The sequence below is a fragment of the Rhinocladiella mackenziei genome (assembly GCF_000835555.1).
Source record: "Rhinocladiella mackenziei CBS 650.93 unplaced genomic scaffold supercont1.7, whole genome shotgun sequence".
In the NCBI taxonomy this organism is placed as follows: domain Eukaryota; kingdom Fungi; phylum Ascomycota; class Eurotiomycetes; order Chaetothyriales; family Herpotrichiellaceae; genus Rhinocladiella; species Rhinocladiella mackenziei.
In genome coordinates this window covers 1,032,806-1,059,159 of record NW_013550598.1, presented here as the reverse complement: position 1 = coordinate 1,059,159, position 26,354 = coordinate 1,032,806, and the positions used below count along the sequence as shown (strand labels likewise).

Below are 26,354 nucleotides of genomic sequence, written 5' to 3'. Positions count from 1 at the left end.
GCGACCATTTTCATGATCCACTTTTTGTGTTTCCAGCTTCAAAGCACATCGGGTTGTTCCTGAGATACCCCCATCGTAAGCAAATGAGGACAAAAACACCACAATATGCTGAAGATTGTTTTCGTTGAAGAAATGCTTGGTCAACCTGTAACTCCCATTTGACCGGCCGGTTTTAGTTGATAACTTTGTCGTCCAGATGGGGTACCGGTATGGCTGCCTGCGCTGCCGGAACTCCCTGCTCGGTTTCGAGCATATGGACTGTTTGGAGCGCTGAAGGCAAATTCGTTCGTTGGAGCAGAGATAGATGAAGCCATATTTTGCACAGGTCTGACGGAACTCTGCTTTTGCCACGCAGTGGCTTGGTATGGGTCGACATCAACACGTGTTGCAACAGGGCCAATCGAGTTCGAAGCAGAGACTGGGCTACGAGCAGGAGCATCAGGTGCCTGCACTGATTGCTTCTGCACTTGACCTTTTGCAATGTGACCATATCTCGATAGAATTTCCTTCGTGGTAAGCTCTGCAGATCCGACATGGAGGCTAGTATCGATGAGAATCGACTGCAAATCTTCGGGGACCTGCATTCGTCAATATGTAATGTCTGGGAGAACTGACGGAAATGCTTTTAATTCTTACCTGGCAAAAGTAGTCATTGTACTCGATCAAGGTATTGACCGCTTCAATTGCAAGGAAGCTGTCGTCGACTTGTGGCACTTGAGGTTGTCTGGCATTCTGTGTCTTCTCCTTCGCATACAGAATGTTTGGTGCCATGACAGTCGCCAAATTGTGTATGTCCATCTTGCTTCCTGATTCTTCATCGACCTGCGAAAATGACGCTGTCCATTTGAGGAAAGAGAACAAAACCTCCATGGTATCCCGGTGACTCTTCGGCATCAAGCAACACGTGAGGTGAAGGACTCTTCTTCGGCGCTCTTCGTCGCTGATCTTTTGAGATATGATGAATAGCTTTTGCAGTTTGAAGGTCAACAACGGATCTGGCATGTCTCTTAAGAATTTCTTGAGCAAGGCGGCGATTTGAACAGGGTTTTCGCGACTGAGGTCCGGTGTTTGATTGGCGTCGATCATTTCAGTCGCTTCTTTAAGTCGTTTGATATTGCCGTTCTTTCGGAAGACTCCTTCGACAGACATGTCCATTTGCTTCATGGCCGAGACACAGTCATCGACGATGGCCGGAACTCTCAAGGCACCAGGACCAACACCATTGGTGGACTCAGCACCTTCGCGTTCGACGAGTGTCTCCAAGGGGACGCCAAAGATACCTTTCTTCTTGGTCTTTCCGTCGTTGCGAAGTGCCCGACTGACCTTGCCCCAGAAAGTTTGCTTTCTCGTTTCGATCAAGCCCAGTAAATCTTCGAGAGTGTATTCACCTTCCAAGAGAGGTTGCATCGAGAGAACCGCGACATGTCGAACAATGAAATATTCAAGAGCAGACAGCTCCGAAAAGTATCGTTTGGTGCGAAGAGGATTGGGTTCGCCCGACAAGAGGTCATTGCCACCAGAGGTGCCCCGTTGATGGCCATTAACCAATCTGGGTTCATTGCCTCGGCGTCCAATGAGGTTGGTACCGGCATGTCGAAATGCATTGGGTCTTTGCTCTTTCGCTTGCTCAGCAGCAACAATTCTCGGAATATCGTCAAGGGTGAGGCCATCTTGGTTGCCAAAAGTCAACTCTGGTCGCATTTTACCATCGAGATCTCGCTCTTCAACGATCTGAAACCCACCACGGTTCCTGCCATCCTGGTCATCTGCGCCTGCAGATCCTGGGCGTACACCTGTTGGTCCGTAAAGAACCTTCGACTCACGAGCCTTTCGGAAGGTTGTAGAGAGAGTACGTTCATTTCGGGTGGATCTAAGTCGCTTCATTTCACCAACCGTTTGCTCCAGCGAAGACTCCTGTTGACTGGAGGCACCAGCATAAGATCGCGATCGTGATCCCATCTTCTGATGTGGGTTGATTTGTTCACCCGTCGGCGAGACACGATGACCTTCGGTAGTGTTGTACGGTGTCAGATTTGGATCATCCGAAGTGTGTGGCAAAGTACCGCCAGACTTGAGGACTTCCAGCAATCTGGCCAACGCCACGCGGAGAAGAAAGACATATTGCTGTAGTTTCGTGACGTGTGAGAACCCTGCGACCGTATCTGGCACTCGTCTAGAATGGTCAACACAGTAAACCTTCTCTTCCCTTTCGCTGTAAACCGCATCGGAGAGGATATTGGTCAAATCCCGTTGGCAGACACTGCAGGTAAGATGGGGTGGCTTTGCGTGCCAGCGCCGACCATAGATCATAACGCATTCGTCGTCGATGGGTTCGAGACATGACGAGCAGCAATCGGACTCCTGGCTTGCCAGCCCCGCCACACTTTCTGTTAGATCAAGTGACTTCATCTCTTGCTCTTTGATGGTCTCAAGGTCGGCCAGTTCATCCAAAAAGGCGTGGAGGCCTTCGGGGGATCCTCGTTCGCGTTCCAGTTTCAAGGCTCCTTGGAGACCAATTCGAATAAGGAGTTTTAGATAGTGGGCCAGACCAGTAACCAAAGACAAGAGCTCTTGAGTAACTCCAAGTTTGCGGACGCCTGTTTCTTGAGTTTTGGAGAGCAGTGTGAAAAAAGCCACCACTTTCTTGCAAAGAAGTTTCGCTTCTCGACCATAGGCAAGTTCCCTGAGTCCAGCATTGACAACCAAAGCTGCAAGAGAATCGATCGCTCCAAAGAGAATGTCGACATGCCAGATGAATTTCCGGGCAACAATGACTCCGTCGACATAAACGCCATTGCTAACATGCAGAAGCATATCAGAGATGCAAGAAGCGGATGACTCTTCAAAAGTAGAGAGGGTACTCCAGATGCGGTAGACTTTATCCTCCATTTTCTCTTCATCTTCTTTGACTTGTTCCCGCTCATCCTCTGTGACAGGCGCATTGACGTCTTTCTTGTCCGCTTCTTGACCACTTTGTGCCAGGCGGACATTCCAGAACTTGTGAATCATGTAGCATTCAGGATGCCAATGTTGATTTTGTCCATTGCGAAAGATCTCGACAAATTGTTTCAGAATAGCAGTCTGACACCCATTGCACCGCTGTGCAAATTGTGTCGAATAGTGATAGTGACAATAAACTTTTCCATCATGCTCATAGTAGCTGTCTTGCGCTCCAAACACGGTTGGACAGACTGAACAAGTAAAGTGCTCGATATGGTATTTGCGATCAAGTGCTGTGATATACGACCCACGCAGAGCACCACCACATTCAAAGCACAACAGATCCAGGCGCCGAAAGTAGTCTGTTTCGCAGAGCGGAAATTGTCCGGATCCATCTTCAGCATCGACAGGGAAGAACTTAGAGGCAACGATTTGTCCACAATCCGCGCATTTGAAGCAGTCCAAATGATATGTCCCACCCAGCGCGCGAACAAATTGACCTGTCAATGCCTCGCCGCACTTTTTACAGGTCCGGACCGCGGTATTTGATGACTTGCCCGTACTGCCATTTGTTCTTGATCTGCTCCTCTCGCTCGCGCCCGGACCGCCAAGCGATCTCTTTCTCCCAGTTCGACTATCCGTGGAATATCTGGCATCACTGTCATATTGTGCATCATTCGAGTTCCCATTCGCCTGATTTGGTTGTCCGTATTGATTGAATTGACCCATTGACGATGTCTGCTGGCTGGGCTCGTTCTGATTTTGGTTTCGAGAAGCGCCAATGATGTATCTTGTTGTTCCAGGGTTTCCCTGACGCAGCTCATCTAGCGGAGTCGCCATCTTCAATCCTTGATCAGGGTGCGTTGCATGTACGTGTGTGAAATAGCTAGGTAACCATTCGTCACCATCGGCTCTCTTTCACTCAATGTTGGCGCCTAATTCCAAACGCAGTTTTGTGATCGATGAGTTTTGAAGGTTTCTTTTTTGGTGCGAAAGCGTCAGACCTCTCTTTTGCGGGGACAGACACCATCCATGTAGCACACGACTTCAGAGGGACAGGACAATGAGACGAGGAAGGTGTTAGGCGTGGTGATTTGGAGGTTCGGTCAACGTTGCAGGTCAGCTCCGGGATTTCAAAATCAAGGTAGCCTAGCGGCGCAATGATTGCAATAATTCCGAGGTCTTCTCAGACGGTGCCTGACGAGATTCCATGCACGGCAACGCGACGGGCGACTGAGGCGAGTCGGTCGGGGGCAAGAGCCGACAGGTACAGCTAGGAGAGGGAGTAGGATTTGTGTGTGAGAGAGAGAGAATAATCAGCGAGGAGACGAGTGAGAACGAAGTTGACAATGGTAAGACGGCCCTGCCGACAATGGATGAAGACGGTGTGATGAAGATTGGAAGGACAATACCGTGGCCCTGGGTGGCTTGAACGTTGTCAGATGAGCAGACTTGCCCATAATTAGCAGAATTGCTGGCACGAGTACTGTTAACAGCCGCTAGGGGCCGCTAAGTGCCGCCTGTCCTTCTTGGTGCTAGCTCCAGTATTAGCACCGCCGATCGTCTAAATTCTCCCGCCTATCACCCCATGGGCATCTATTGGGCACCGTTGCATCTGCCTTTGAGGCCTGATTCTGGTCAGCCTGCAACGGTCGGCAGGGCATTCCCCTGGTTTGCTTTCATGGCAGCAGAATGAAACAAGAGAGACATCAGTGGTGGGACAAAGGAAATGAGAGATTGTGTTGCTGTTGCAGCGGTCTTGCTGGGAGCTTAGAGTATTTATTGCCCGATAGTGGAGACGCAGGAAATCATTATCATTAGGTAGACACCGTTGGCATCTCTACCGGCTCATTATTCGGGTTCATAGAGCCCATTCCCGAGAGCAAGTGGTCTGTTTCCATCTCTCTCCCTCCCGATTCCTTGGCATGTATCAATATCCCTCTCTTCTACTCCGTTGCTGTCGTTTCCACTTTCTTCGGGATCCTAACAAAGATCACACCGTTCTTTACCATAACCTTTGCACCTTTGATATCTGCCTTTCCAGGGAGTGTGACCGAGCGTTCAAAGGAGCCCTCATGCCTTTCCTTATGAAGAGGCTTCAGTATTGCTGGGTTGATTAGGCCCAATCCCTCTGTCTCGGTCAAAGTTGTCATGGTCGAGCTGTTGAGTTTTCCACGAATGAAGACGGTAGATTCCTCAAGCCATTCAATCTCAGCACCTTCCGTTGTGAGACCTGGAACGTCGCCCACAATGAGCCATTCTTCACTTGGCATTTCATAAACATCGAATTTGGGGGCCATCACTCCGTGGTGTGAGGGCATGCCATCGATGTTATAATAAGCATCTCCTGCATGGTTGAACTTTGCGCGGAGAGAGTGGGTGTCCACCAGGGAGATATGGTGGGGGTGGCGAAGACATTCGAGGGTCGCCATTCTGGGATGTTCTGGGTTGCGTTGGTGTTGATTCGAGTTTTCAATCGGGCGTTGCCGACGATGCTCAGTGGTGTGCGTTGCAATGGTATCGGATTTGTGGAGACTAAAAGCTTGATCGAATAAAAAGAGATGGCAGAAGCGAACGGGTATTCATAAATACTTAACCCCCTTCGGCCCCCCTGCTCGAGCCGACCTACCTTGATCGACTGGTTCTGGTTGATTCTGTGTAGAACTCCGCTCAGCTCGAATGTTCCATATTAGCTAAGTGAAGGTGTTCACGAGTCGAACAAGGGGGCGGATACAGATATTCCTCAGAATATTGAGGTTCGAGATATCACCACCGAAGAGTCAGATGACGGAAATAAGGCTGAATGAATACGTTGGAGCCATTCGAGTTGTTCCAAGGCGGTGGAAGACAGGAGAAAAGGAGGTGGTCAAAAGTAACACCACTTTTTATGACTGAACCTGCCAAGACTCTATCTAAGAGAAAAAGTCACGCCGCCTTTGAAGATTCGGTACGAAACCATTCAACTTTCTAGGATCTGGGCGAATATGCAAGGCTCAACATGTTTCTATGGATGTTGCAGGTGTATCACGCAGATGCAATGCCCACGCCATGGACCTAATCATATGCCTCGTTCTGCGACAAGCAAGAGTATTCATTGCCCCTGATTCCCGCCTGCTGCTCTCATTTCCTTCCCCCTTCACTACCTGACTGACAGTTCTCCTAATGAACCACAACTTGCTCTGATACCGTCGCGCCATGTAATCTGAGGCCAGTGAAATGGTTTGCCTTGACCTGGGATGCACGGCTCCTCACGTGAGCGTCGAAGCAGATGACTCAGCCAAGAGTAATAAAATACTAGCCTCGTATTAATACAAGGCACTTTTACTAGCCCTTGTAATGTCTTTTTTTCTCCGCCACCTTACACGAGCCATTGGGCGCTGTCACACACGTAATCAACTTACATATATTGCGTAACAAGCAGCATAGGGACTTGCCACGTCGAACCACTTCTACGTATTTAGTAACCCTCCTCTCCTGATGAGGTGATTCCGAGGTTTTCACAGTCAAGCACAGTCCATCCAATTGATTGCGCCCATTAGCTTTTTTTGCTCCACGTGGTTTGTCGGAAAGGTAGGTACACCACAGCTAATAAGCTTCCTGTCGGTCGATTACGGCAAGACAGAATGAGCTCATTTGGGGAGCTGATGCCTCTCGAACCTCGGGCGACGCAGACGAGCACAAGCTAATAGGTTCTCTGGGTCATGCGATCATTCACTGCCGCAGGGCCAGGAAGGACCGAGGAACAGGGGATTTTGAAGGGGAAAAAGCCCTCATTCCTTCAGGCGGGTCCCGAATTTTGGTCTGGGACCAGGGGAGCTATTATTCAGGTAGCTTGCAGCTTGGAGCTCTCCGGGTTGCGCCCACGGGAGGAGAATGATACAGATCGGAGAGATAAGGGCTGGGACAGAAATATTATATATCCATGTATGCATTCGCCGAGTTCCCTGCCGACCTTCTTGAAATCATTCTCCAGGAAACAAAGAAACACAGGCGAACAACTAAACTCCGGTCGAACACCGCTGCCAGCAAATCTGCTCCAATCGCAGGCGAACATCTAACTAAACCAAAAGGCCATACCCCTCTTTATAAATCCACCAGGGTCTCCCTGAAAACCCCTCCTCTAATTAACAGTCCCATACAATTTGTCCACCATAGGTACAGGAAAGAACGTCTTCGACGCCATGGCGTACGCATATTACTACGATCTCCCACCACCGTTGGTGGACCATCTTCATGAGCGAACCCATCAACATCAAAGTTTCATGCAACATCTGGCTCATCGACATCCCAGACCCGAAGATCACCCAAACCAACCTGATGTGGATTTCCGCGACGCTATCAAGGAGTACTTGGTTGATATCGAAGTGCCGGGAATCAAAAAGCCCAGCGAAGTCACCGTGTCGTGGACGGGATCTAGATCGTTGCTCCTTACCGGGAGCGTTTCGCGACCAGATTATGGAAGTCCAGAAAATGTCGAGGTGGAGGAAGAGAAAGACGACCCTCATGCGGGCGGAACGCACTTGCTGGTGGGTGAGAGAAGAATCGGTCCGTTCAGACGATACATCAACTTTCCCACCGATGTGGAGAATGTCAGTGTGACTCTCGAGGCTGGTTTGTTGAAGATTCGTGCCCCAAAGAAGGGCTTCACCGAAGTGGCTCAGGCAAAGGTTGATGTCAAGCACGAGTGAGTTTGCGAATTTGGTATCTAGTGCAGCCCTCTATGGTCGAGGGTACGGATACTCATCCTAATGTTAATGGAGGGAGCATCAACACACTTCCCCCCGTTCTTCCTTCGTTTGGTGTCCGCCTTAATATGACAGGAACTTCTCGTGGATTGATGTTCAAGAGGAATCGATTCATTGGTATCATGGACCATGGGTGTTGTGTATTGGCTCTGGGAAGAATTTTCGAAATCAGGAAGACTCTTCCTGTTTTGCTTCTCAATCTTCCGGTCATGATGCCTGATAAGTAAATTGGCTCGGATGATGACTGAAGGGATGTAAACTCGGAACATAGAGAATCTCGTCCATCACATTACCAATGAAGGGGCAAGCGTGACCATGCGGAGCGGCCGTGAACTCGATATGAAGCCAGGTTGTGCTCCGTTTTGAAAGAAGCTGAATAGACAGAACATTGCAATACATATCCCAATCACAGCTCTCATCAGAAATTGAAAGACATCCGGCCAGGTCCTTAGTCTTCCCAAACCAATTCATCACGCCAAGTATCAAGAGAAAGGCATCAGCAGCAATGTAAAATAGGCGAAGACTGTACCGAAGACGTTTACCAGGGCATCGAGCTTTTCCTCAATGGCACTGCCAGCCTCCTGACCATCAGATTCTGGAGCTTCAATTCCGAAACGTTCAAAGATGGCATTGGATAATCCCGGTGTAGATGTCTGATGCGATTAGAATTTACCTCTGCTTGCAAGTTTGAAGAACCTAACGGCGCACCTATTTTGGAGAGGAGTCAGGTTTTGATGGTAGTGGTACGGTTCTTCGAGCTGGCCGTGTTTGAAGAGCCCTTCAATCGGTTCAACCTCAGTCTCCAACCGCTGAATTAAAGACCCCATGGATCCAAAGGAAGGAGGAGTTTCGCAGGAGGCATCCCAAATAAGGCAGGGCTGGTATAAGCGTTTGCAGGCTCTCTAGTATTCGGAAACAACTGTCGGACAGTAGTGATGTAGATTTTCTATCCAAATATTGTCACTTAATCATGGGAAGGGAAAAGGACCCACGTGTATCGTATAATGATATTCCACAGTATCAATGCAGTACTTCCTTCGATTGTGAAAAGAATTGCAACGTGCAAGCCATAGTGAAGAATGGGTCAAATCTGTTGGCGAATAGTGCCGGAGCGACTATGTTTAGGTTGGTCAAAGTATAAGACCCATACGAAACGCTGCAGTCATTGGTTTCATGTCGCGTGTTCGGGAGGTGATCTTATACAATCAGTACACCTAACGGCATAACCACTCTAACATCAGAGCCCGTAATGTCCTTGCAGTACGGACTTTGTCATTTCAATGATACCCTCACCCATGATGATCATTGCCAATAGGCCAACTCTTTCGACCAGGTGTATCCGGTTGAAGCTGACAGCTCTCCGCATGTAGGAGATGGCGATTATAGTAGCGGCTTCCGTACATGCAACGACATATCAGGCGATATACGTCCTGGGCCGCTGTCGATTCGGCCTCGGAATCGTCTTCTCTGCCGACGCCAAACCCGAAAAAGATACCCAGATATATCATTGTCGCAATCAATGGTATGGCCTTGTGGCTAGTAGAGGCAGGCAGGTGTTTTGATACTCCCAGATGTACTGTGGAACAACGCCATACTATGCTATCAATGCGGGTCCGGATCCCATCAGGACGACGCTCATGGCTCGAAATGCTTTGACATTTTCTTCGACGTCGGATGTATCATAGATGGGCCCCCGTGATGGTGAAACCAGTCATGGCTCCAAATGAGACTGCATTACACACACGGTTGAAGGCAGAGTCGGAGGCAAATCGGACATTGAAGAGGGATTTCTAGAACCATGTCAACCGCAAGAGGGTAAAAAGCCCGATCCAGCTCCTCGATGCCTGTCTTTTTCAGCATCAAGGGGCTTTCCCAACTTACCGGGATGTAATCATACAATGCCAACGTGTGATCCGAGAGAGGAGGGGAAGATTCAAAAGGGGGAGAAAGGTGAGCTGGTATATAAATGTTTCGCGGTATTTTTTTGCCATTGCCACCAGATCTTGGACTTTGACCTTCTGGAGTTATTTTGATAGACGGAGAGTTAGCGACAGTAACATTGAGAGGTGGTTCCATCAATACAAATCGGGCATACTCTCTGCATAGCCTTTCAACCAGGACATTGGCTCAAGGTTCGTTGTCATCTTCCGGGCCATCCTTTCAGCATTATATGATGCACCACCTGCCATCATTATTGGCAGCATCAGTTGATTCCATCCGATGCGACCTTCAGATGCGATATGCGATTCCCGCGACCATATCGACAAGATCGACATCGGCGCGACTCTACATAAAACTGCTATCTCTTATCAACACGTGATCACATATCTCAGGCGGCTTCCGGGTGGCACGATTGTTCTTTTTTCTCTCCGCACCCCAATTTTTTGGGGGAGCAGCCTCGCCATTCCCAAGCAGGCCTTGAGCAAAACAACATTTCCTCAAGATCGCCCTCTCACCGCTGAATGATTACTATTTTCACCGATTGAGCACTCGCCATATAATCCTCCTCCATCGCCGTGCTCTTCCTCCCCGACCTTTCCCTTCCGAAGACATCATGGCCTCCACGAACGGCGTCAATGGTGTTCCCCGCCAGAACACTTTGCTCCCTCCCGTCTACATTGTTGCTGCTGCAAGAACGCCAGTAGGATCATTCCTGGGGTCCGTTCAATAGTTGATCTCTCCATGAATCTCTGGGAAACTGATTGGAAATAGGTCATTATCTTCTCTGACTGCTACTCAGCTCGGTTCCCATGCCATCAAATGTCTGGCTCTCCTCACCGCTTTGTGAACGGCTCCTAACCAGAACATAGCGGCCCTAGAAAGAGTACCGGAGATCAAACCACAAGATGTGCAAGAAGTCTTCTTTGGGAATGTCTTATCCGCAAAGTACACCTGTTCCTCACAGTCCTAAATCGACCCGGTCTAACTCACCTCCAGTCTCGGACAAAATCCTGCTCGTCAATGCGCGCTCGGGGCTGGCCTCGAGAACTCTACTGTTTGCACGACCATCAACAAGGTCTGCGCATCAGGCCTCAAGGCTATCATTCTCGGTGCGCAAACCATCATGACTGGAAATGCGGACATCGTCGTCGCCGGTGGAGCGGAGTCCATGTCCAATTGCCCTCACTACCTTCCGAACATGCGAACCGGGGCCAAATTTGGAAACCAGACTCTAGTTGATGGGGTTCTAAGGGATGGTCTGACTGATGCATATGGCAAGCAAGAGCACATGGGTCTCCAGGGAGAGGAATGCGCCCGAGATCATGATTTCAACCGAGAACAACAGGATGACTACGCGATTCAATCATACCAGCGAGCGCAGGCTGCTCAGAAAGATGGGCTCTTCAACTTCGAGATTGCTCCTATTCAGCTACCAGGTGCACGTGGGAAACCAGGTGTCACGGTTGACAAAGATGACGAGCCCAAGAACCTCAACATTGAGAAGCTTCGCTCCATGAAACCCGCATTCATCCCTGACAAGGGCACGGTTACTGCTCCCAACGCATCACCTCTCAACGATGGCGGTGCCGCAGTAGTGCTCATCTCCGAAGCAAAGTTGAAGGAACTTCACATCAAGCCCCTGGCCAAGATTTTGGGCTGGGGTGACGCCGCCGATCAGCCGCGCAGATTCACTACTGCTCCCGCCCTGGCAATTCCCAAAGCCCTTCAACATGCCGGCATCAAACAAGAAGATGTCGATGCCTTCGAAATCAACGAAGCCTTCAGCGTTGTGGCTCTGGCCAACGTGAAGTTGCTGGGTCTGACTGCGGATAAGGTCAATGTTCATGGCGGAGCCGTGGCAATTGGACACCCTTTGGGGGCTTCTGGAGCCAGAATTGTGACTACGTTGCTCGGCGTTTTGAAAGCAAAGAAAGGCAAAGTTGGATGCGCTGGTATTTGCAACGGTGGTGGTGGAGCCAGCGCTCTGGTCATCGAGTCTTTGATGTGAGCGACCTACAACAAGACGGGATAGTAAAGCAAACTAGGGGAAGTAATGGAGTTTCACCGGCTTTGAAAAGAGATGCACCCAAGCAGTGTGAGAGGGTCCTTGTGGTTCCGTTCAAAAGCACAGTTCAGACCTATACGACTCTCGACGAACAAGGATTTGGAAAGGAAAACAGTAGATACCATTGGCAAGTAGACTAGGTACTTATTCATAATTACCCATATGTTCTGGCTACAACCACGGAAATAATAGGCCCCAGGCTTGGCGAGGCTGCAAAGAAGAATTCCAGCGGAGTACAAATCGAAAGCCGCCATAGCGTGCTCCGCCGTAGAGCATAGGATTGTTTGTTCAACTTTCAGAATTTCACTTTTGCGCTAGGATTTCTCAAGGGCCAGAAATACATCGCCCAACATGGATGACCTCTACGATGAGTAAAGAAATTGTTCTCAAATCCTTCAACATGCGCAGGTGCTAACTAAACGGATAGATTCGGCAACTTCATTGGCGAAGCTGTCTCCGACGACGAGGGCACCCAGGATGGCGATGCTGGTCAAAACTATGTTTACGATGAGGACTCGGAACCAGATCAGCAACCTCAGGATGACCAGTTAATGGACGTGGATGACGAAGGACCCTCAAATGCTGTCATATTACACGAAGATAAGCAGTATTACCCCACGGCGCAACAGGTCTACGGGGAGGATGTCGAGACTCTGGTCCAAGAAGAAGATGCGCAACCACTCGCACAGCCGATTATCGCACCAGTCGCCCAAAAGAAATTCCAAGTCCAGGAGGCAGAACTTCCTCCGGTCTCCTATTCAAGAGAGTTCATGACGGATCTTCTCAGCTTTCCAGATGGGATCAGAAACATTGCAGTGGCAGGACATCTACACCATGGGAAGACCGCCTTTGTGGATATGTTGGTGATGCAGACACATGACCTACAAGAGAGACTTGACAAGAGAATCGGCAGGAGAAGAGACGAGCAACTCAGATACACAGATACGCATTTCCTAGAACGAGAACGAGGGGTTTCCATCAAGGCCGCTCCGATCAGCCTCACCATGCAAGGCACACGAGGAAAGTCACACATTCTCAATATCATCGACACTCCTGGACATGTCAACTTTGTGGACGAGGTGGCGTCAAGTCTTAGATTGGCTGATGGAGTCGTCCTCCTGGTAGATGTGGTTGAAGGTGTTCAGGTTAATACTGAACAAGTGATCAAGCATGCGGTGTTAGAAGATCTGCCGATGGTCCTGGTCATAAACAAGATGGATCGATTGATCCTTGAGCTGAAAATTCCCCCCGCAGACGCTTATTTCAAGCTGAAGCACGTGGTTGAGGAAGTCAATACCGTCATTGAGAACACGATACCTGGACGAGGAGAAAAGAGGAGGCTGTCACCTGAAAAGGGGAATGTTGCTTTTGCTTGTACATCAATGGACTGGATTTTCACACTTCCGTCATTTGCAAAGATGTATGCCGAGACCTATCCGAAAGTCGATGCGTCCGAGTTTTCCAGACGGTTGTGGGGCGACATTTTCTTCAACCCTCGGAGTCGCAAATTCACTAGAAAGGGAGTGGAGGAGGGCTCAAAACGATCCTTTGTGAATTTTGTGCTCGAACCTATTTACAAACTATACTCTCATACCATCAGCGAGAGTCCAGAGGACCTTGGTCCGATTCTGAACACCCTGGGAATAACTTTGAAGCCTTCACAGCTCAAGTCCGATGCAAAAGTGTTGCTCCAGTTAGTCTGCGCGCAATTCTTTGGGCCTGCGAGTGGCTTTGTCGATATGATCGTCCAACACCTTCCGTCCCCTGTGGACGGAGCGAAGAGGACACTTGAAAAATACTACACGGGCCCCCTAGATTCAATCGTCGGCGAGGCCATATCAAAATGCGACTCGGACGGTCCCCTCGTTGTTCACGTCACAAAACTCTTCACCTCGCCAGATGCGAAATCATTCCAGGCCTTTGGTCGCATCATGTCCGGTACAGTTTCATCTGACCAGCCGGTTCGAGTTCTCGGAGAGTCATACAGCCTCGAAGATGAAGAGGACTCGGCAAAGGCAACAGTAACTGGCGTTTATCTCGGATGCTCTCGATACAATATTCCTGTTTCGGGAGTGCCTGCCGGGAATCTCGTTCTCCTTTCTGGAATTGACAATTCGATCGTCAAAACGGCAACTGTGATCGCCGAAACGTTTCCAAATGACGAGGATGCATATATTTTTCGACCGATTCGGCACTTTACCGAGTCTGTATTCAAAGTCGCCGTTGAGCCGGTCAATCCATCTGAACTTCCCAAGATGCTCGAGGGCCTACGAAAAATCAACAAGTCTTATCCCCTCATCACCACCAAGGTCGAAGAATCAGGCGAACATGTTGTTCTCGGCACAGGTGAGCTATACATGGACTGTGTGCTACATGATCTCCGAACCTTGTACGCAGAAATGGATATCAAAGTGTCAGATCCGGTTACTCGATTCTGTGAAACCGTCACCGAGACTAGCGCCATCATGTGTTACGCCTTAACCCCCAACAAAAAAAACAAGCTGACCATGATCGCTGAGCCGCTTGATGATGGAATCGCCGAGGATATTGAAGCTGGAGTTGTTCAGATTCGGGACCCCATCAGGAAAGTGGCCCACTTCTTTGAGGAAAAGTACGAGTGGGACAAATTGGCGGCCAGATCTATATGGGCATTTGGTCCAGAGGAAATGGGCCCGAATATTCTTTGTGACGACACCTTGCCGTCAACAACCGACAAGAAACTCCTGAAATCGGTTCAAGAAAGCATCAAACAAGGATTTGCCTGGGGCACACGTGAAGGTCCATTATGCGAAGAGCCCATTCGTAATGCCAAATTCCGTGTCACGGGAGCTGAACTGGCTCCTGAGCCTATTTTCCGAGGTGGCGGCCAGATTATCCCTACTTCTCGACGTGCGGTCTACAGCTCCTTCCTGATGGCTGGTCCGCGGCTTATGGAACCGATTTATAGTGTTCATATGACGGGACCCGCAGATTCCATCTCGGGACTTTACACAGTGCTGATGAAAAGACGAGGGCACGTGGTATCTGATGGACCCGTGGCGGGTACGCCCCTCTATGCTGCAAAAGCACTTCTTCCAGTGATCGACAGCTTTGGCTTCGAGACGGACCTTCGCATCCACAGTCAAGGAGCCGCCAGTGTCTCGCTTGTTTTCGATCGTTGGGATGTGGTTCCTGGAGATCCATTGGACAAGAGTATTCGTGTGAGACCCCTCGAGATGGCAGGACCCCAGCAAGCAGCGAGAGACTTTGTACTCAAGACAAGGCGAAGAAAAGGCTTAAGTGAGGATGTGGATGTCAAGAGATTCTTGGAGCCAGAATTGCTGGCAGGGTTGCGAGAAAGTGGTGTCCTGGATTAACGCAAAAGGGCGTTGAAGATGTATCATGATTTGTCCACTACTGCGACGCAAAAGTCCGCGCTACCATCCGAGCAACATTCCCCAGCCCACTGATCCGGTCTAAGGCAGTATGCTGACGTCAAACCGATGTTGGAGGCTGCAGAAGCTACCTAATCTGCTTCCGAAGATGAACGAGATGGTTGCCTTGTCATCGAAGTCGCCTCTACAGATTAAGGCTCGGACAACTTTCGATATTGCTAATGCAAAGTGGCATGCCCTGGTTTCACGAGAATTACGAGCTATCATCTATTCACTGCGTTTGCTTCGGAGGTTACCTTCAAGGCATCGCAATGATACATACTCCCCTGGCGATATCCAACGGAGCACTCCCGATGATGGAATAGCAGAGAGATGAGGGACAGGTCTTCCCGCAGAAGGGATCTTTGAACGATAGGAAAACGAAGTCGATGAATAATCTTTGTGAGAATATTGTCCCAGTCATCATGCCGGTATTGGAATATTGCACTATGTACGTGTGGGTACCCGTTACATGGATATACTATGGTGGCCCCCGTGACAACCTTCAATGTACCTGAATTACTCGCGAGCGAAAACCTAATTGCCATATGCGGTTTGAATCTAGAGGATGAGCGAAGGCCGCTTTAACCTGAGCTTCATCTGAGGCATTAGCTGAACCTCACCAAGCGCTCCCTGAGCAGCACACTGAGCTACTGTACAAGAGGGGCCGACCTTGGCCCATTGACACCGCACCCAAATTCACGCTAAGTTTCAGCGAAGGCCAAATGCGGCTATCATCTGTCCTGGCATTGGCGGTTCGTGCCGCCGCCAGCGTGGTCGCTAGAGAGAGTTCAATCTATTTATTCTAACGATTCCCCTTGGTGTACTCGAACAAGACTATTCTTGGCTGTGGAAAATATAGGAAGACTTCCCATGCTCTCTCGAGAAAGAGCAAGTCAACGGCTATTGGCCTATTTCTAACCGCTGAGATCGACTGCGAAGCGTTTATACAGTGTGGGTTTTGCTCGGGTCGTGTCCGGGATTATGACCATCCCATGTCCTCAGATACAGTGTGCGGATCTCCCCTAACGGTGCTTGAATTTTGAGACTTCTTAGTAGATATAATAGGAATACGTCCTGTCTCCATTTATCATCTTCTGAGCTGACATAATCCTACTCGACTAGGCAGACCTATATCACGTCATCCGAGCTGATGAAGTGCGTATAGCCTAGGCTGATCCTTTAACACACTGTCTCAATTCTTCAAAAGCCAGGAAAATGGAAGCGCCGCGTTGTTCCGCAGCGCCAGTAGATAGAAGGCGGCTCCGAAGGCAGCTCCGCCGAGATGCGCTGCGTGTCCGACCGTCGAGGTTGGATCCTCTAGTCCCGCAGAGTCGTAGACAATGTACAGCACCATCAGCAGCCAGACTGGCATTGGGACTGCGCCGAAGACGAGAATCTTAGCCCTAGGCGCTGCTAGCGATACGGCAACACCCAGACCCATGACTACGCCCGACAAGCCAAGTGCCTGTAGCTCTGCGCGCTGCGTGAAAAAAGCCCACCCTCTAGGCTGTCGCAGGGAAGCTTGGTACAAGAATGCCAAATGTCCCGAAACAGCGGAGCCCAGAATCAGCAACCCATAACGTAGAGGACCAATCCCGCATGTAAGTAACATTCTCGAAAAGGTGGAAAAAGCGAGCAGATTTCCGAAGATGTGGTCGGATTGGATGTGGCTAAATGCTGGGGTGATCAGGGTCCACCATCTTTCCTGCTTCACATCATCCAGTTTGAGAGTGAAGTGTTTGGTTAAGATATCGAATATTTTCCTCTGCTCAGGGCTAGGTTGCGTTTTCCATAAACCATGGGTCTGAGATTGTAGGTTTCCCGTACTCCAATGCCACGCTGCATAGACGCCGAGGCAGCTTACAACGCCTTTTTCAGATAGGAACGCGTCAGAATGAACCATCTTCTATCCAACAAGGGATATGCATATCACATAGGCTTTTGGAAAGCCACTTACAGAAGTACATAATTCCCTTGCTGCCGGGATATCCTGGAAATGGAAGCCCGGGTGGTCTATGGCCATTTCGAGTAGTTATAAGGCCTCTAGTCGTCGTCAACAATGAGTCTAAGTCATTTGTATTCATCGGGTTCCAAGAGCTCTAGATGGATGGGCTGGGAAAAGTATTGAAGCTCTTAGCGGCTGTGCTGCAGAGGCCTTCTCGGTGCAGCTCGTAAAAATAGAGACACGTTAGAATGAGCGAGATAAAGAAGTTTAGCAGTTTGTCTCGGCACCCACGACCATCTGCCAAGGCACTAATCGCCCCTGTGGGGGAACCTTCGCAGAAGGGTCTGGGTCAATAACGGGCCCGTGGCCAACATCAATGCAATACGATTAATCAAATGACCCATATAAAATTTCGGTAACTATGTGAAATGACCAATTACTATCCGTTAACGTTCTATACGAGCCATCCCCCGATTGTGATTAGTAGAGCATATCTAAGGTGGTCCACAGACTGGATCCGATCCATGGCCCATCTCGATATCGAGGATATCGACATCTATCGAGTAGGGTGCTCCCTGGCCACATTGTCCACGGATTGGATCCGATGACAGGCGGCAATGGGGAGTGCCCATTTTATCACGTGATCAAGTCAGGTGCCAAAGCCATTTGCCAACGTGATTGGCCAACACAATGGTCTTGGCGTCGCCACGCAACGCCAAGCCACAAGCAGGTGATTCCAAATTTAACTAGGGGCCCCGGATAGGATATTTACGGGAGGTAAAGCGGTAGCTTCTGTATTTGCGTGCTAGCCCCCCTCACTGCGTTCGACATTGCCAAGCCTTTGGCATCACGTAGTTGGCAAACCACACGTAATCCAAAAAATCTACTAGGATATTCCGCGGGGGTGAAAGCGTAGCTTTTGTCTTTTGGGGGCAAGCCCCCAAACCCCCAAGCTCGCTGCGCCCGAGACATCACGTGATTGCCAAACTATCGGGATCCGGAAAATCTATAATCCGAAACCACCAAATCCTTCGCTCTGATTGGCTGGCCCCATCGGATCCAGTCCGTGGGCCAACCCTTGTGACTATGGGTGGCCCACGTGACCCTTTTCGAGGTCTGCCAAGGCTTGTAATGACCAGGGGTCTTCGAAGCACGCTAGTAACCCTCAGATACTATATAGTCAGACGGTCCCTCGGACCTCTTCGAATGCCAACTAAGTCCTCCGTGAAATCACACCCTCGGGCCTCTCGTATCACGTGATAAGCAACCCTCGGCATTTAGGAAAATCTATAATCCGAGTATTACGTAATCCTATACTACTAATTGGCTGGCCCCATCGGATCCAATCCACGGCCCACCCAGGAATGGGTAGAATGCCGCCTTTGTATACCAGACCGCCCTGATCGGATCCAGTCCATGGACCCTATGTAGACAATGTTGATCACCATGTCCTATACCGTACGATGTCCCCCATCGGATCCAGTCCGTGGACCATATGTAGACGAAGGTCCTGCTGTCGAGCCCTCCTCTCTGCGCTTGTCACGACAGGCCAATCAGAGACGGTTTAGGTCACGTGAACAAAATCGATCCCTAGGTCGCGGGCAGGGCTTCGCTACGCATCTCATTACGGCGTCTTCATTCTCACGTGAGCACTTGGCTGACGCACCAAGTCTCACAGCCTCGAGAGTGACACTTATATACCCGCTTTCACCTATTGCTTCTCTCGACTGAAGGGCTACTTAAGCGTTCATTGTTGGCCAGAATAGGCAATTCTGTCTTGACATGTCACCACGGCTGGCTTGGCGTTGTCACCGCGACTGGCTTGGCATTATCACTCTATAGTGACACCTGAGGCAACTTATACCCTCAACCCTTTCCACCTACTTATGTTGACATTCATCAGAGTGTGCTTTGAGATAAATCAATCAATCAATCTTCTCTCCATACAGTTCATAATCTCTCCTACCTCAGTGCACCCACCTCTCGCCTCAGTACAGGCCTGATTCATCAACAACTTTCCCTGTCTAATTCTTCTACCAGCTTTTTCTACTCCTTCAACATTGCGCCTTCCGGCCTTCGAACTTCAACATGAATACAATTTGCGGACCCAGCGATAGAGGACCTACATATACACCCGTGTCAAGGTCATCCTCAAGCACAGCTACATCAAAAGAGACTATGCGAGTGGAGAGTTCAGCACCGAAGATGTCGCCCTTAGAAGGATTAGAAGACGCTCGTATCTATGTATACAAAGGGATCCGAGATCTAAAAGAACGTGTCAACTCGCAGTCCGCTGCGTTGATGGACGGTCACACGAATCAGCAGTACCTTGTTTTCAGGGGTGTCACAAAAGGCCACCTTGAAAAAATTGACCATCAGCACGCCTGCATAGGGAATCATACTCGGATGAGCCACTACGCGGATAACAATCTATTAGTTATCAAGCTGATGCCCTCAGCGGAACATGAAGTTGTGCACCTCACACTAACCCGGAAACTAGATCGCGCATTTCCTAGAATGGGCCTTCCAGAAGAGTGCTTATGTCCTGTTGGTGGGACAACGTACAAACTCCCTAATTCCTCTAAAGAGGGTGATATGGGATTCCGCCCCGTCCCGATCCGAAAAAAGAAATCTGACTGGCCAACAATTGTTTTTGAGTCTGGACTCCCTGAAACGCTTACTCGTCTGAGACATGACGCAGCTTGGTGGATTGTCAACTCTGGAGGAGATGTCAAGATTGCCATCATCATCTCAATAAAGCTAGCACAGAAGACGCTAACGGTCGAAAAGTGGTGCTCTTCTCCGCCTTCTGCAAATAGACCAGCCACCAGAAGCCACCCAAGTCCCAACGCTCCAATTCCGACAAAAGTCCAAGAGCTTACTATCACCCAAAATCCCACTCCACAACTAAGCCCTACTGCTCAGTCGAATACCATCGGTCAGCCTATTGTCACCGTTCAGCCAGGCACTGTCTCAGCCTATGACGTTGCTGGAGCGCCTCTGATTCTCGAATTTGACAAAATCATCCTCCGAGCCCCTGTACCGCCAGAAGGCGACGTCGTCTTTAATGTCGTGGATCTTGCGACCTGGGCGGACTACTTCTGGGAGAACGTTGAGTAGGGAGATCGCAAGGGTTGTGGCGGGATCGGGGGAACACATTGTGGGACTGGCAACGGCTAATGGTGGGTCGGGCTATGTGCTACGCTGTTGTACGGCATACGGGACAACGGAAATATCATCACTTTCCCAGTGTTTTCTAAGGGCTTGTTCGGGGCAACGGAAGTACCATCCTTGCCGAGGGTTCATTTAAGAGCTTATTCAGGACAACAGAAGCGCCATAGATTTCTGTCAAACAATGAATGTCAAGAGAATATGAATTGAATGCTCTGCTCTTTAGCCACTGGTTCTACCAGGTTACTAATATTTATACACGTTTTGTTGACTCCTTTTCTTCTCCTATTCCTACCCCTATATCCTACATAGAAGTGATAACCATATTCCCGGGAAAGGGCTCTCGCTACTGTCCAACCGTTCAACAATTTCCTAAGGGTGTAGAGGGCCGCGGAAGGGTGGACTGGAAGGGCGCCGGCTGATCATGTGAGGCAGATTTCCCGGTAACGATATTACGCTTTAAAAAAAAGAAAAAAAAAAAAGTCGCAGCAGCCCGCCATTTTCGACATCGCTCCAAAGTATGTTCCCATGTTGGTAGAGTTCTGCCATTGACGATACAGTACGCCGGAAATCTGCTCTTTGACATCTGTCATCGATCCCACTCCCTCAGGACCCTATCGTAGAGATTCTGAGGTTGTTGGTACCGCTGCTCAGAATCTGTTTGATATCCTCCTCACATCCGAGAGCGTACTCAGAAAGACCCCATCGATGAATTTCGTTGATCCGTTGAAGTAATCCCACAATGTCTCCTTCGTCTAGACAAGACCCAGCTTCAGGCATTCGTATTGTGCAGCCAGCCCATGCCCCATCAGCTGTTTTTGGTTCAAAGACCCATATTGCCCAAAGTTCTCTCTCCATCGTCAATCCGTAATGACGAACCAATCTCAATTGCTCCGGAGTAGGCTGAAGAGCGGCCTCGAGCTTCAACTGGTATCGGTTGAACAAGGAAATCAGGCCAGCGGCAGCCATTTGGTTCCTCACGACGCGCCAGTCATCGGTTGTGGCTTTGAACTCGATCGATAAATAGGGACAAAATGTACCCCAGGTCTTGCAATGCACGGCTGACTTGGTATACCTTCGATAATTGGCATTTATAATCTTGTTGGGAAGCCAGAATTGACTGTCGGAGGAAATGTCGAAGCCAAAGGGTTTGGGAGGCGGCTGATTCGAGAGAGGAGGCTGATTCAAGGAGAGGAGTGGAGGTTCAAACCACATAGGTCCGTTGTAACTTTCACAAGGCTTGAGCGATATTTCCACCAGTCGTACAACGCAAAGCTGTCTTTCAGTATCATCCATTAAGACCACGTGCTGCCCGATGAATAGATTCTGCCAAGCAAATACCTTGAACTCAGATTCCGAAACGTATGCATCTCCCATTCTGTGATACGCCCTGTGCAGAGACTTGATAAAGTTGGCGTGCATGGGGAGGAATACCGAATTGTTTATGTCCCGTTCAGCTCTTCCTGCAAGGGCTGTATGAATGATGGATAGGTAGAATTCGCGTGATTTGGCTGGTCCGGAGGTGTGTCCGAGTCGAAATAGGCGTGAGCTCCTATCACGATGTTCTGATGTGAATGGAGCATCTCAACTCCGCGCGGAATCAACTGAGTCTCTTCGAAGTCAACGTCTCGGACTGTGGCATTTTTGACTGTCTGCTTTCTGAGACTATCTTTGTTAGAGATAGGTGTCGAGAAAATGTTCGAAGTCTCATTTGTCACAGTCTCTTCTATCTGACCAGGCGTGTTTGAGGGATTCCGACTCTTTAAGTTGCTAGATCTCGTCTGGCGTGCGTATGAAGGGGTCTTGGGTGCCATGACTTCTCGCCAAAGCAGTTCGATTCTATACGGGTCGGTCTCCTTAATTTGTCTGCAGAGAATTGTGGAGGGCAACCTGACGGGTGAGCTCATCTCGACCTCCGAGATAGATTCGTATTCTTGGGCTGGGTAGTGGTGGCGGACATCTTTGTTTTGGATTCAGATTTAGAAAGTGAAAATGGTGGGCGAACCGTGGAACGGAAGGAACGTGTTGAACGGGAATGTCTCGGGAGAGAGACTCTTGGCAGAGAGTTGCGTACCACAGAGAGTTGCCTAAACACCAATTGAGTCTAGTTGTGCGAGGGTTGTCCACAGGATGGAAAGGTACCTCAAATCCCCAGTAAAATGGGGGGGTTATAGGTACCTTTCCATCCACTTTGCCTCCTTCGTATAGTTGGGCGCTTTTTGGCGCTCTTTCAACGACGTCGTTGAACCCTTTTGACAGAGTCTTTCGCACTCGCCTTTGCACGCCCTTTTGCACTCAATTTTAGTGTTGTGGCGTGGCAGACCCCTCTGTCGCCTGTGTAGCCTGTCTGTCGCGTCTGTAGTCCTCCTGTCGCCTCATGGCCTCGTTGCCGACCCCCTTTACGGCCTTCCTGACGCCCTGTGAGCTTCCTGTGAGTCCTGAACGAATTCCTGCTCTTTTGCCTGATTGTATCTCGCAGTGTGAGTGCGTATTCTCTTGCCTCTACCTCCTGCCAGTGCTGGAGGTGCTGTAGACGCCGGAATCTCGATTGGCGAGGTCTCAGGAGAGGGCGATCGACGCGGTCGGGGTCTTTCAGGAGTGTTAATTGGTAGGCGCTATAAGAGAGGAGTAATCTGGGGCTGGCTAGACGAAGGAAGTGGCCATGAGGGCGGTAGCAACAAGAGGGTTCAAAGTCAAAATAGGCACTACAACGCCAGGAAAGTCTATGAATCGAGCGACAACGAGGTAAAGAGCCCACAAATGACCAAGCTATGTGAGCGCCTTAATTTTGATGTTTTGGTACCTCGATTGTGTGGCTTTACTAGGGTTTTCCAAGTACCTTTCCATCGTGCGGACAGCGCTCGCACACCTTGACTCAATTAGTGCTTAGACAACTCTCTGTGGTACGCAACTCTCTGCCAAGAGTCTCTCTCCCGAGAGGTTCCCTGTTGAACACGTGGTGACATGGCAGACCCACTCATTCTATAACACTCACTCACTAGCCTGCAACACCATTGACAGGCAACAGCGCCAAAGTACACCACGTAGATAGATATATAGATGGGCTCTATCCCACACTCGTTGGAAGAGTCAGAGCACTCTTTCATGTCTTAGAGCATTCAGGACATCTCAAGTTGCACCCAGTCTGACAGAACGGTAGCCTATTTTTTAATGGGCCACGAACGTATTCATATGGGAAGGAGCGTATCATTTTGCAATTCAGTTCCCATTAAGTAGGTTGCACTCTCGTGGATGCTAAATAACCAGTAGAGTGTGGGATACCGTTTACGTCAGATTATGGGAGCCTCTCGGGAGAGAGACTCTTGGCAGAGAGTTTCGGACAACAGAGAGTTGTCTAAGCATCAATTTAGCCTAGTTGTGCGAGCGTTGTCCGCAGGATGGAAAGGTACTTGGAAAACCCTGGTAAAGCCACACAATCGAGGTACCAAAACATCAAAATTTGAGGCGCTCACATAGCTTGGTCATTTGAGGGCTCTTTACCTCGTTGTCGCTCGATTCACACTTTGCGAGACTTTCCTGGCGTTGTAGTGCCTATTTTGACTTTGAATCCCTCTTGTTGCTGCCGCCCTCATGGCCACTTGGTTGACGACGTCTAGCAAGGCCCCCTTGGGTGCGCCGAGCCTGAGCAGTCCCTGAGCCAAGTCTAGGAGCATAGGCCTAGGTACCTCATTACATAATCCGGATTCAGTCGGCCGACAGGCTCGTAAAAGGTCTTGGCCAAAATTTTTAGTGTTTCTGAAAATTGTGTGGCCGCTCAAAAGTTTCGCGGGCGGACTGGTTGGATGCTTGTAATTCCTCACCTTCTCTTCCATAAAGTCGGCCGGAAGAAGTCCTTTGCGCACCTTAATCATGTCGGACGAGGTTTACGAAGGTGCCATCGGCATCGATCTCGGTATGGTTTGGATCTACTAACCCTCCCCGTCGTCGGCGTTCGGCTAACAAATATATTAGGTACTACCTACTCCTGCGTTGCCAACTACGAGGGCACAAATGTCGAGATCAGTATGTCTATCCTCCTCACCCTGTCATCCACATAAATCGCGTACTCACTGTCCTCTCAGTCGCCAACGAGCAAGGAAGCTTCACTACCCCTTCGTTCGTCTCCTTCACCGATGAAGAACGTCTCATTGGCGAGGCTGCGAAGAATCAGGCGGCCATGAATCCCGCGAATACCATCTTCGATGTCAAGTATGTCTAATACTGCTGGAACATTCCGAACATGAGGCTGATTGGGCCGCAGGCGACTGATCGGGCGACGATTCGATGATCCGACTGTCAAGAAGGATATTGAATCATGGCCATTCAAGGTTGTTGATCAGGGTGGCAATCCCATGGTGCAAGTTGAATACTTGAAGGAGACCAAGACCTTCTCTCCACAAGAAATCTCCTCCATGGTACTCATGAAGGTGGGGTGATCCTGTCTCGGAATTCACGACGAGATACTCATGTCTGGCATAGATGAAGGAAGTCGCAGAAACCAAACTCGGCAAAAAGGTCTCCAAGGCTGTTATCACTGTTCCCGCCTACTTCAACGACAATCAAAGACAAGCCACCAAGGATGCCGGTGCCATTGCCGGTCTCAACGTTCTCCGCATCATCAACGAGCCTACCGCGGCTGCTATTGCCTACGGTCTCGGTTCTGGCAAGTCTGACAAGGAACGAAACGTTCTGATCTATGATCTCGGTGGTGGCACTTTCGATGTCTCCCTCTTGAACATTCAAGGTGGTGTTTTCACTGTCAAGGCTACCGCAGGTGATACCCACCTGGGAGGACAGGATTTCGATACCAACCTCCTTGAGCATTTCAAGAAGGAGTTCCAAAGAAAGACCAAGAAAGATCTTTCTGGGGACTCTCGTGCTCTCCGGAGACTTCGTACTGCTTGCGAACGCGCGAAGAGAACGTTGTCTAACGGTACTCAAACTACGATCGAGATTGATTCACTTTTCGACGGCGAAGACTTCCACGCCCAGATCACCCGTGCTCGTTTCGAAGACCTCAATGCAAAGGCTTTCAGTGGAACCCTGGAGCCCGTCCAACAAGTCCTCAAAGACGCCAACATTGACAAGTCCAAGGTGGACGAAATTGTCCTCGTTGGGGGCTCTACTCGTATTCCTCGTATTCAAAAACTTCTCAGCGATTTCTTCGATGGCAAGAAGTTGGAGAAGGTGCGTGAACTACCGGGGACCTTTATTCTATGCTGACATTCTGATAGAGCATCAACCCTGATGAAGCCGTTGCTTACGGCGCTGCTGTCCAAGCTGGTATTCTTTCCGGCAAGGCTGCTTCCGCCGAAACCGCTGACCTCCTCTTGCTCGATGTCGTCCCTCTCTCCCTTGGTGTCGCTATGGAAGGCAATATTTTCGCCCCTGTCGTTCCTCGTGGTCAAACCGTCCCTACCATCAAGAAGCGAACTTTTACTACTGTTGTCGACAACCAGCAAACCGTTCAATTCCCTGTCTATCAAGGTGAACGAACGAATTGTGAGGACAACACTTCCCTTGGTGAATTCACTCTTGCTCCTATCCCACCCATGAAAGCGGGTGACGCAGCCCTCGAGGTGGTTTTCGAAGTTGACGTCAATGGCATCCTCAAGGTCACAGCAACCGAGAAATCATCCGGCCGAAGTGCCAACATTACCATCTCCAATGCCGTCGGCAAGCTCTCTACCTCTGAAATCGAAAAGATGGTTGAAGATGCTGCCAAATTCAAGACTAGCGACGAAGCCTTCACCAAGAAATTTGAGGCCAAGCAACAACTCGAGTCATATATCGGCCGTGTTGAGGAGTTAATCTCGGATCCTGGCTTATCAATGAAGATGAAGCGTGGAAACAAGGCCAAGATTGAGGAGGCCCTTAGTGATGCCATGCAACAACTCGAGGTTGAAGACTCGTCTCCTGATGACCTGAAGAAAAAAGAATTGGCCTTGAAAAGGGCCATGACCAAGGCTATGGCTACGAGATAATCATAGACGACCCAACGCCATTGGATTAGGGTCCTCCAAACATTCTTCAACACAGTGTTACTCGTCCTAGATGAGGCTTCGAGAATACTCCTCTTGCAACGCCATTCATACTCACGAATTTGCATCGCATTTTGAAACGTGGCTGGC

At 49.6% G+C, this 26,354-nt stretch overlaps 9 protein-coding genes across 9 annotated transcripts; 4 read left to right on the top strand and 5 right to left on the bottom strand.

The window, feature by feature from the left end:
• Positions 1-140: 140 nt before the first annotated feature.
• Z518_09203 (uncharacterized protein) lies at positions 141-3,780 on the bottom strand (the record flags this gene model as incomplete). Its single annotated transcript, XM_013413159.1, has 2 exons — positions 141-578; positions 637-3,780. The coding sequence occupies 2 exons, from the start codon at positions 3,778-3,780 to the stop codon at positions 141-143; spliced, it is 3,582 nt and encodes a 1,193-aa protein (XP_013268613.1).
• Positions 3,781-4,886: 1,106 nt separating this feature from the next.
• Z518_09202 (uncharacterized protein) lies at positions 4,887-5,372 on the bottom strand (the record flags this gene model as incomplete). Its single annotated transcript, XM_013413158.1, has 1 exon — positions 4,887-5,372. The coding sequence occupies one exon, from the start codon at positions 5,370-5,372 to the stop codon at positions 4,887-4,889; it is 486 nt and encodes a 161-aa protein (XP_013268612.1).
• Positions 5,373-7,121: 1,749 nt separating this feature from the next.
• Z518_09201 (uncharacterized protein) lies at positions 7,122-7,628 on the top strand (the record flags this gene model as incomplete). Its single annotated transcript, XM_013413157.1, has 1 exon — positions 7,122-7,628. One exon carries the CDS (start codon positions 7,122-7,124, stop codon positions 7,626-7,628), a length of 507 nt encoding a protein of 168 aa, XP_013268611.1.
• A 2,611-nt stretch (positions 7,629-10,239) lies between these two features.
• Z518_09200 (uncharacterized protein) lies at positions 10,240-11,634 on the top strand (the record flags this gene model as incomplete). The annotated part of the gene is made up of 4 exons (XM_013413156.1): positions 10,240-10,343; positions 10,398-10,447; positions 10,496-10,571; positions 10,623-11,634. 4 exons carry the CDS (start codon positions 10,240-10,242, stop codon positions 11,632-11,634), a joined length of 1,242 nt encoding a protein of 413 aa, XP_013268610.1.
• A 408-nt stretch (positions 11,635-12,042) lies between these two features.
• Z518_09199 (uncharacterized protein) lies at positions 12,043-15,047 on the top strand (the record flags this gene model as incomplete). The annotated part of the gene is made up of 2 exons (XM_013413155.1): positions 12,043-12,062; positions 12,119-15,047. The coding sequence occupies 2 exons, from the start codon at positions 12,043-12,045 to the stop codon at positions 15,045-15,047; spliced, it is 2,949 nt and encodes a 982-aa protein (XP_013268609.1).
• A 1,252-nt stretch (positions 15,048-16,299) lies between these two features.
• On the bottom strand, positions 16,300-17,010 carry Z518_09198 (uncharacterized protein; the record flags this gene model as incomplete). Its single annotated transcript, XM_013413154.1, has 1 exon — positions 16,300-17,010. One exon carries the CDS (start codon positions 17,008-17,010, stop codon positions 16,300-16,302), a length of 711 nt encoding a protein of 236 aa, XP_013268608.1.
• A 3,819-nt stretch (positions 17,011-20,829) lies between these two features.
• Z518_09197 (uncharacterized protein) lies at positions 20,830-21,645 on the bottom strand (the record flags this gene model as incomplete). The annotated part of the gene is made up of 1 exon (XM_013413153.1): positions 20,830-21,645. One exon carries the CDS (start codon positions 21,643-21,645, stop codon positions 20,830-20,832), a length of 816 nt encoding a protein of 271 aa, XP_013268607.1.
• Positions 21,646-21,665: 20 nt separating this feature from the next.
• Z518_09196 (uncharacterized protein) lies at positions 21,666-22,037 on the bottom strand (the record flags this gene model as incomplete). The annotated part of the gene is made up of 1 exon (XM_013413152.1): positions 21,666-22,037. The coding sequence occupies one exon, from the start codon at positions 22,035-22,037 to the stop codon at positions 21,666-21,668; it is 372 nt and encodes a 123-aa protein (XP_013268606.1).
• Positions 22,038-24,093: 2,056 nt separating this feature from the next.
• On the top strand, positions 24,094-26,207 carry Z518_09195 (hsp75-like protein; the record flags this gene model as incomplete). Its single annotated transcript, XM_013413151.1, has 6 exons — positions 24,094-24,136; positions 24,196-24,246; positions 24,306-24,432; positions 24,485-24,650; positions 24,703-25,410; positions 25,458-26,207. 6 exons carry the CDS (start codon positions 24,094-24,096, stop codon positions 26,205-26,207), a joined length of 1,845 nt encoding a protein of 614 aa, XP_013268605.1.
• Between the last annotated feature and the right edge of the window lie 147 nt (positions 26,208-26,354).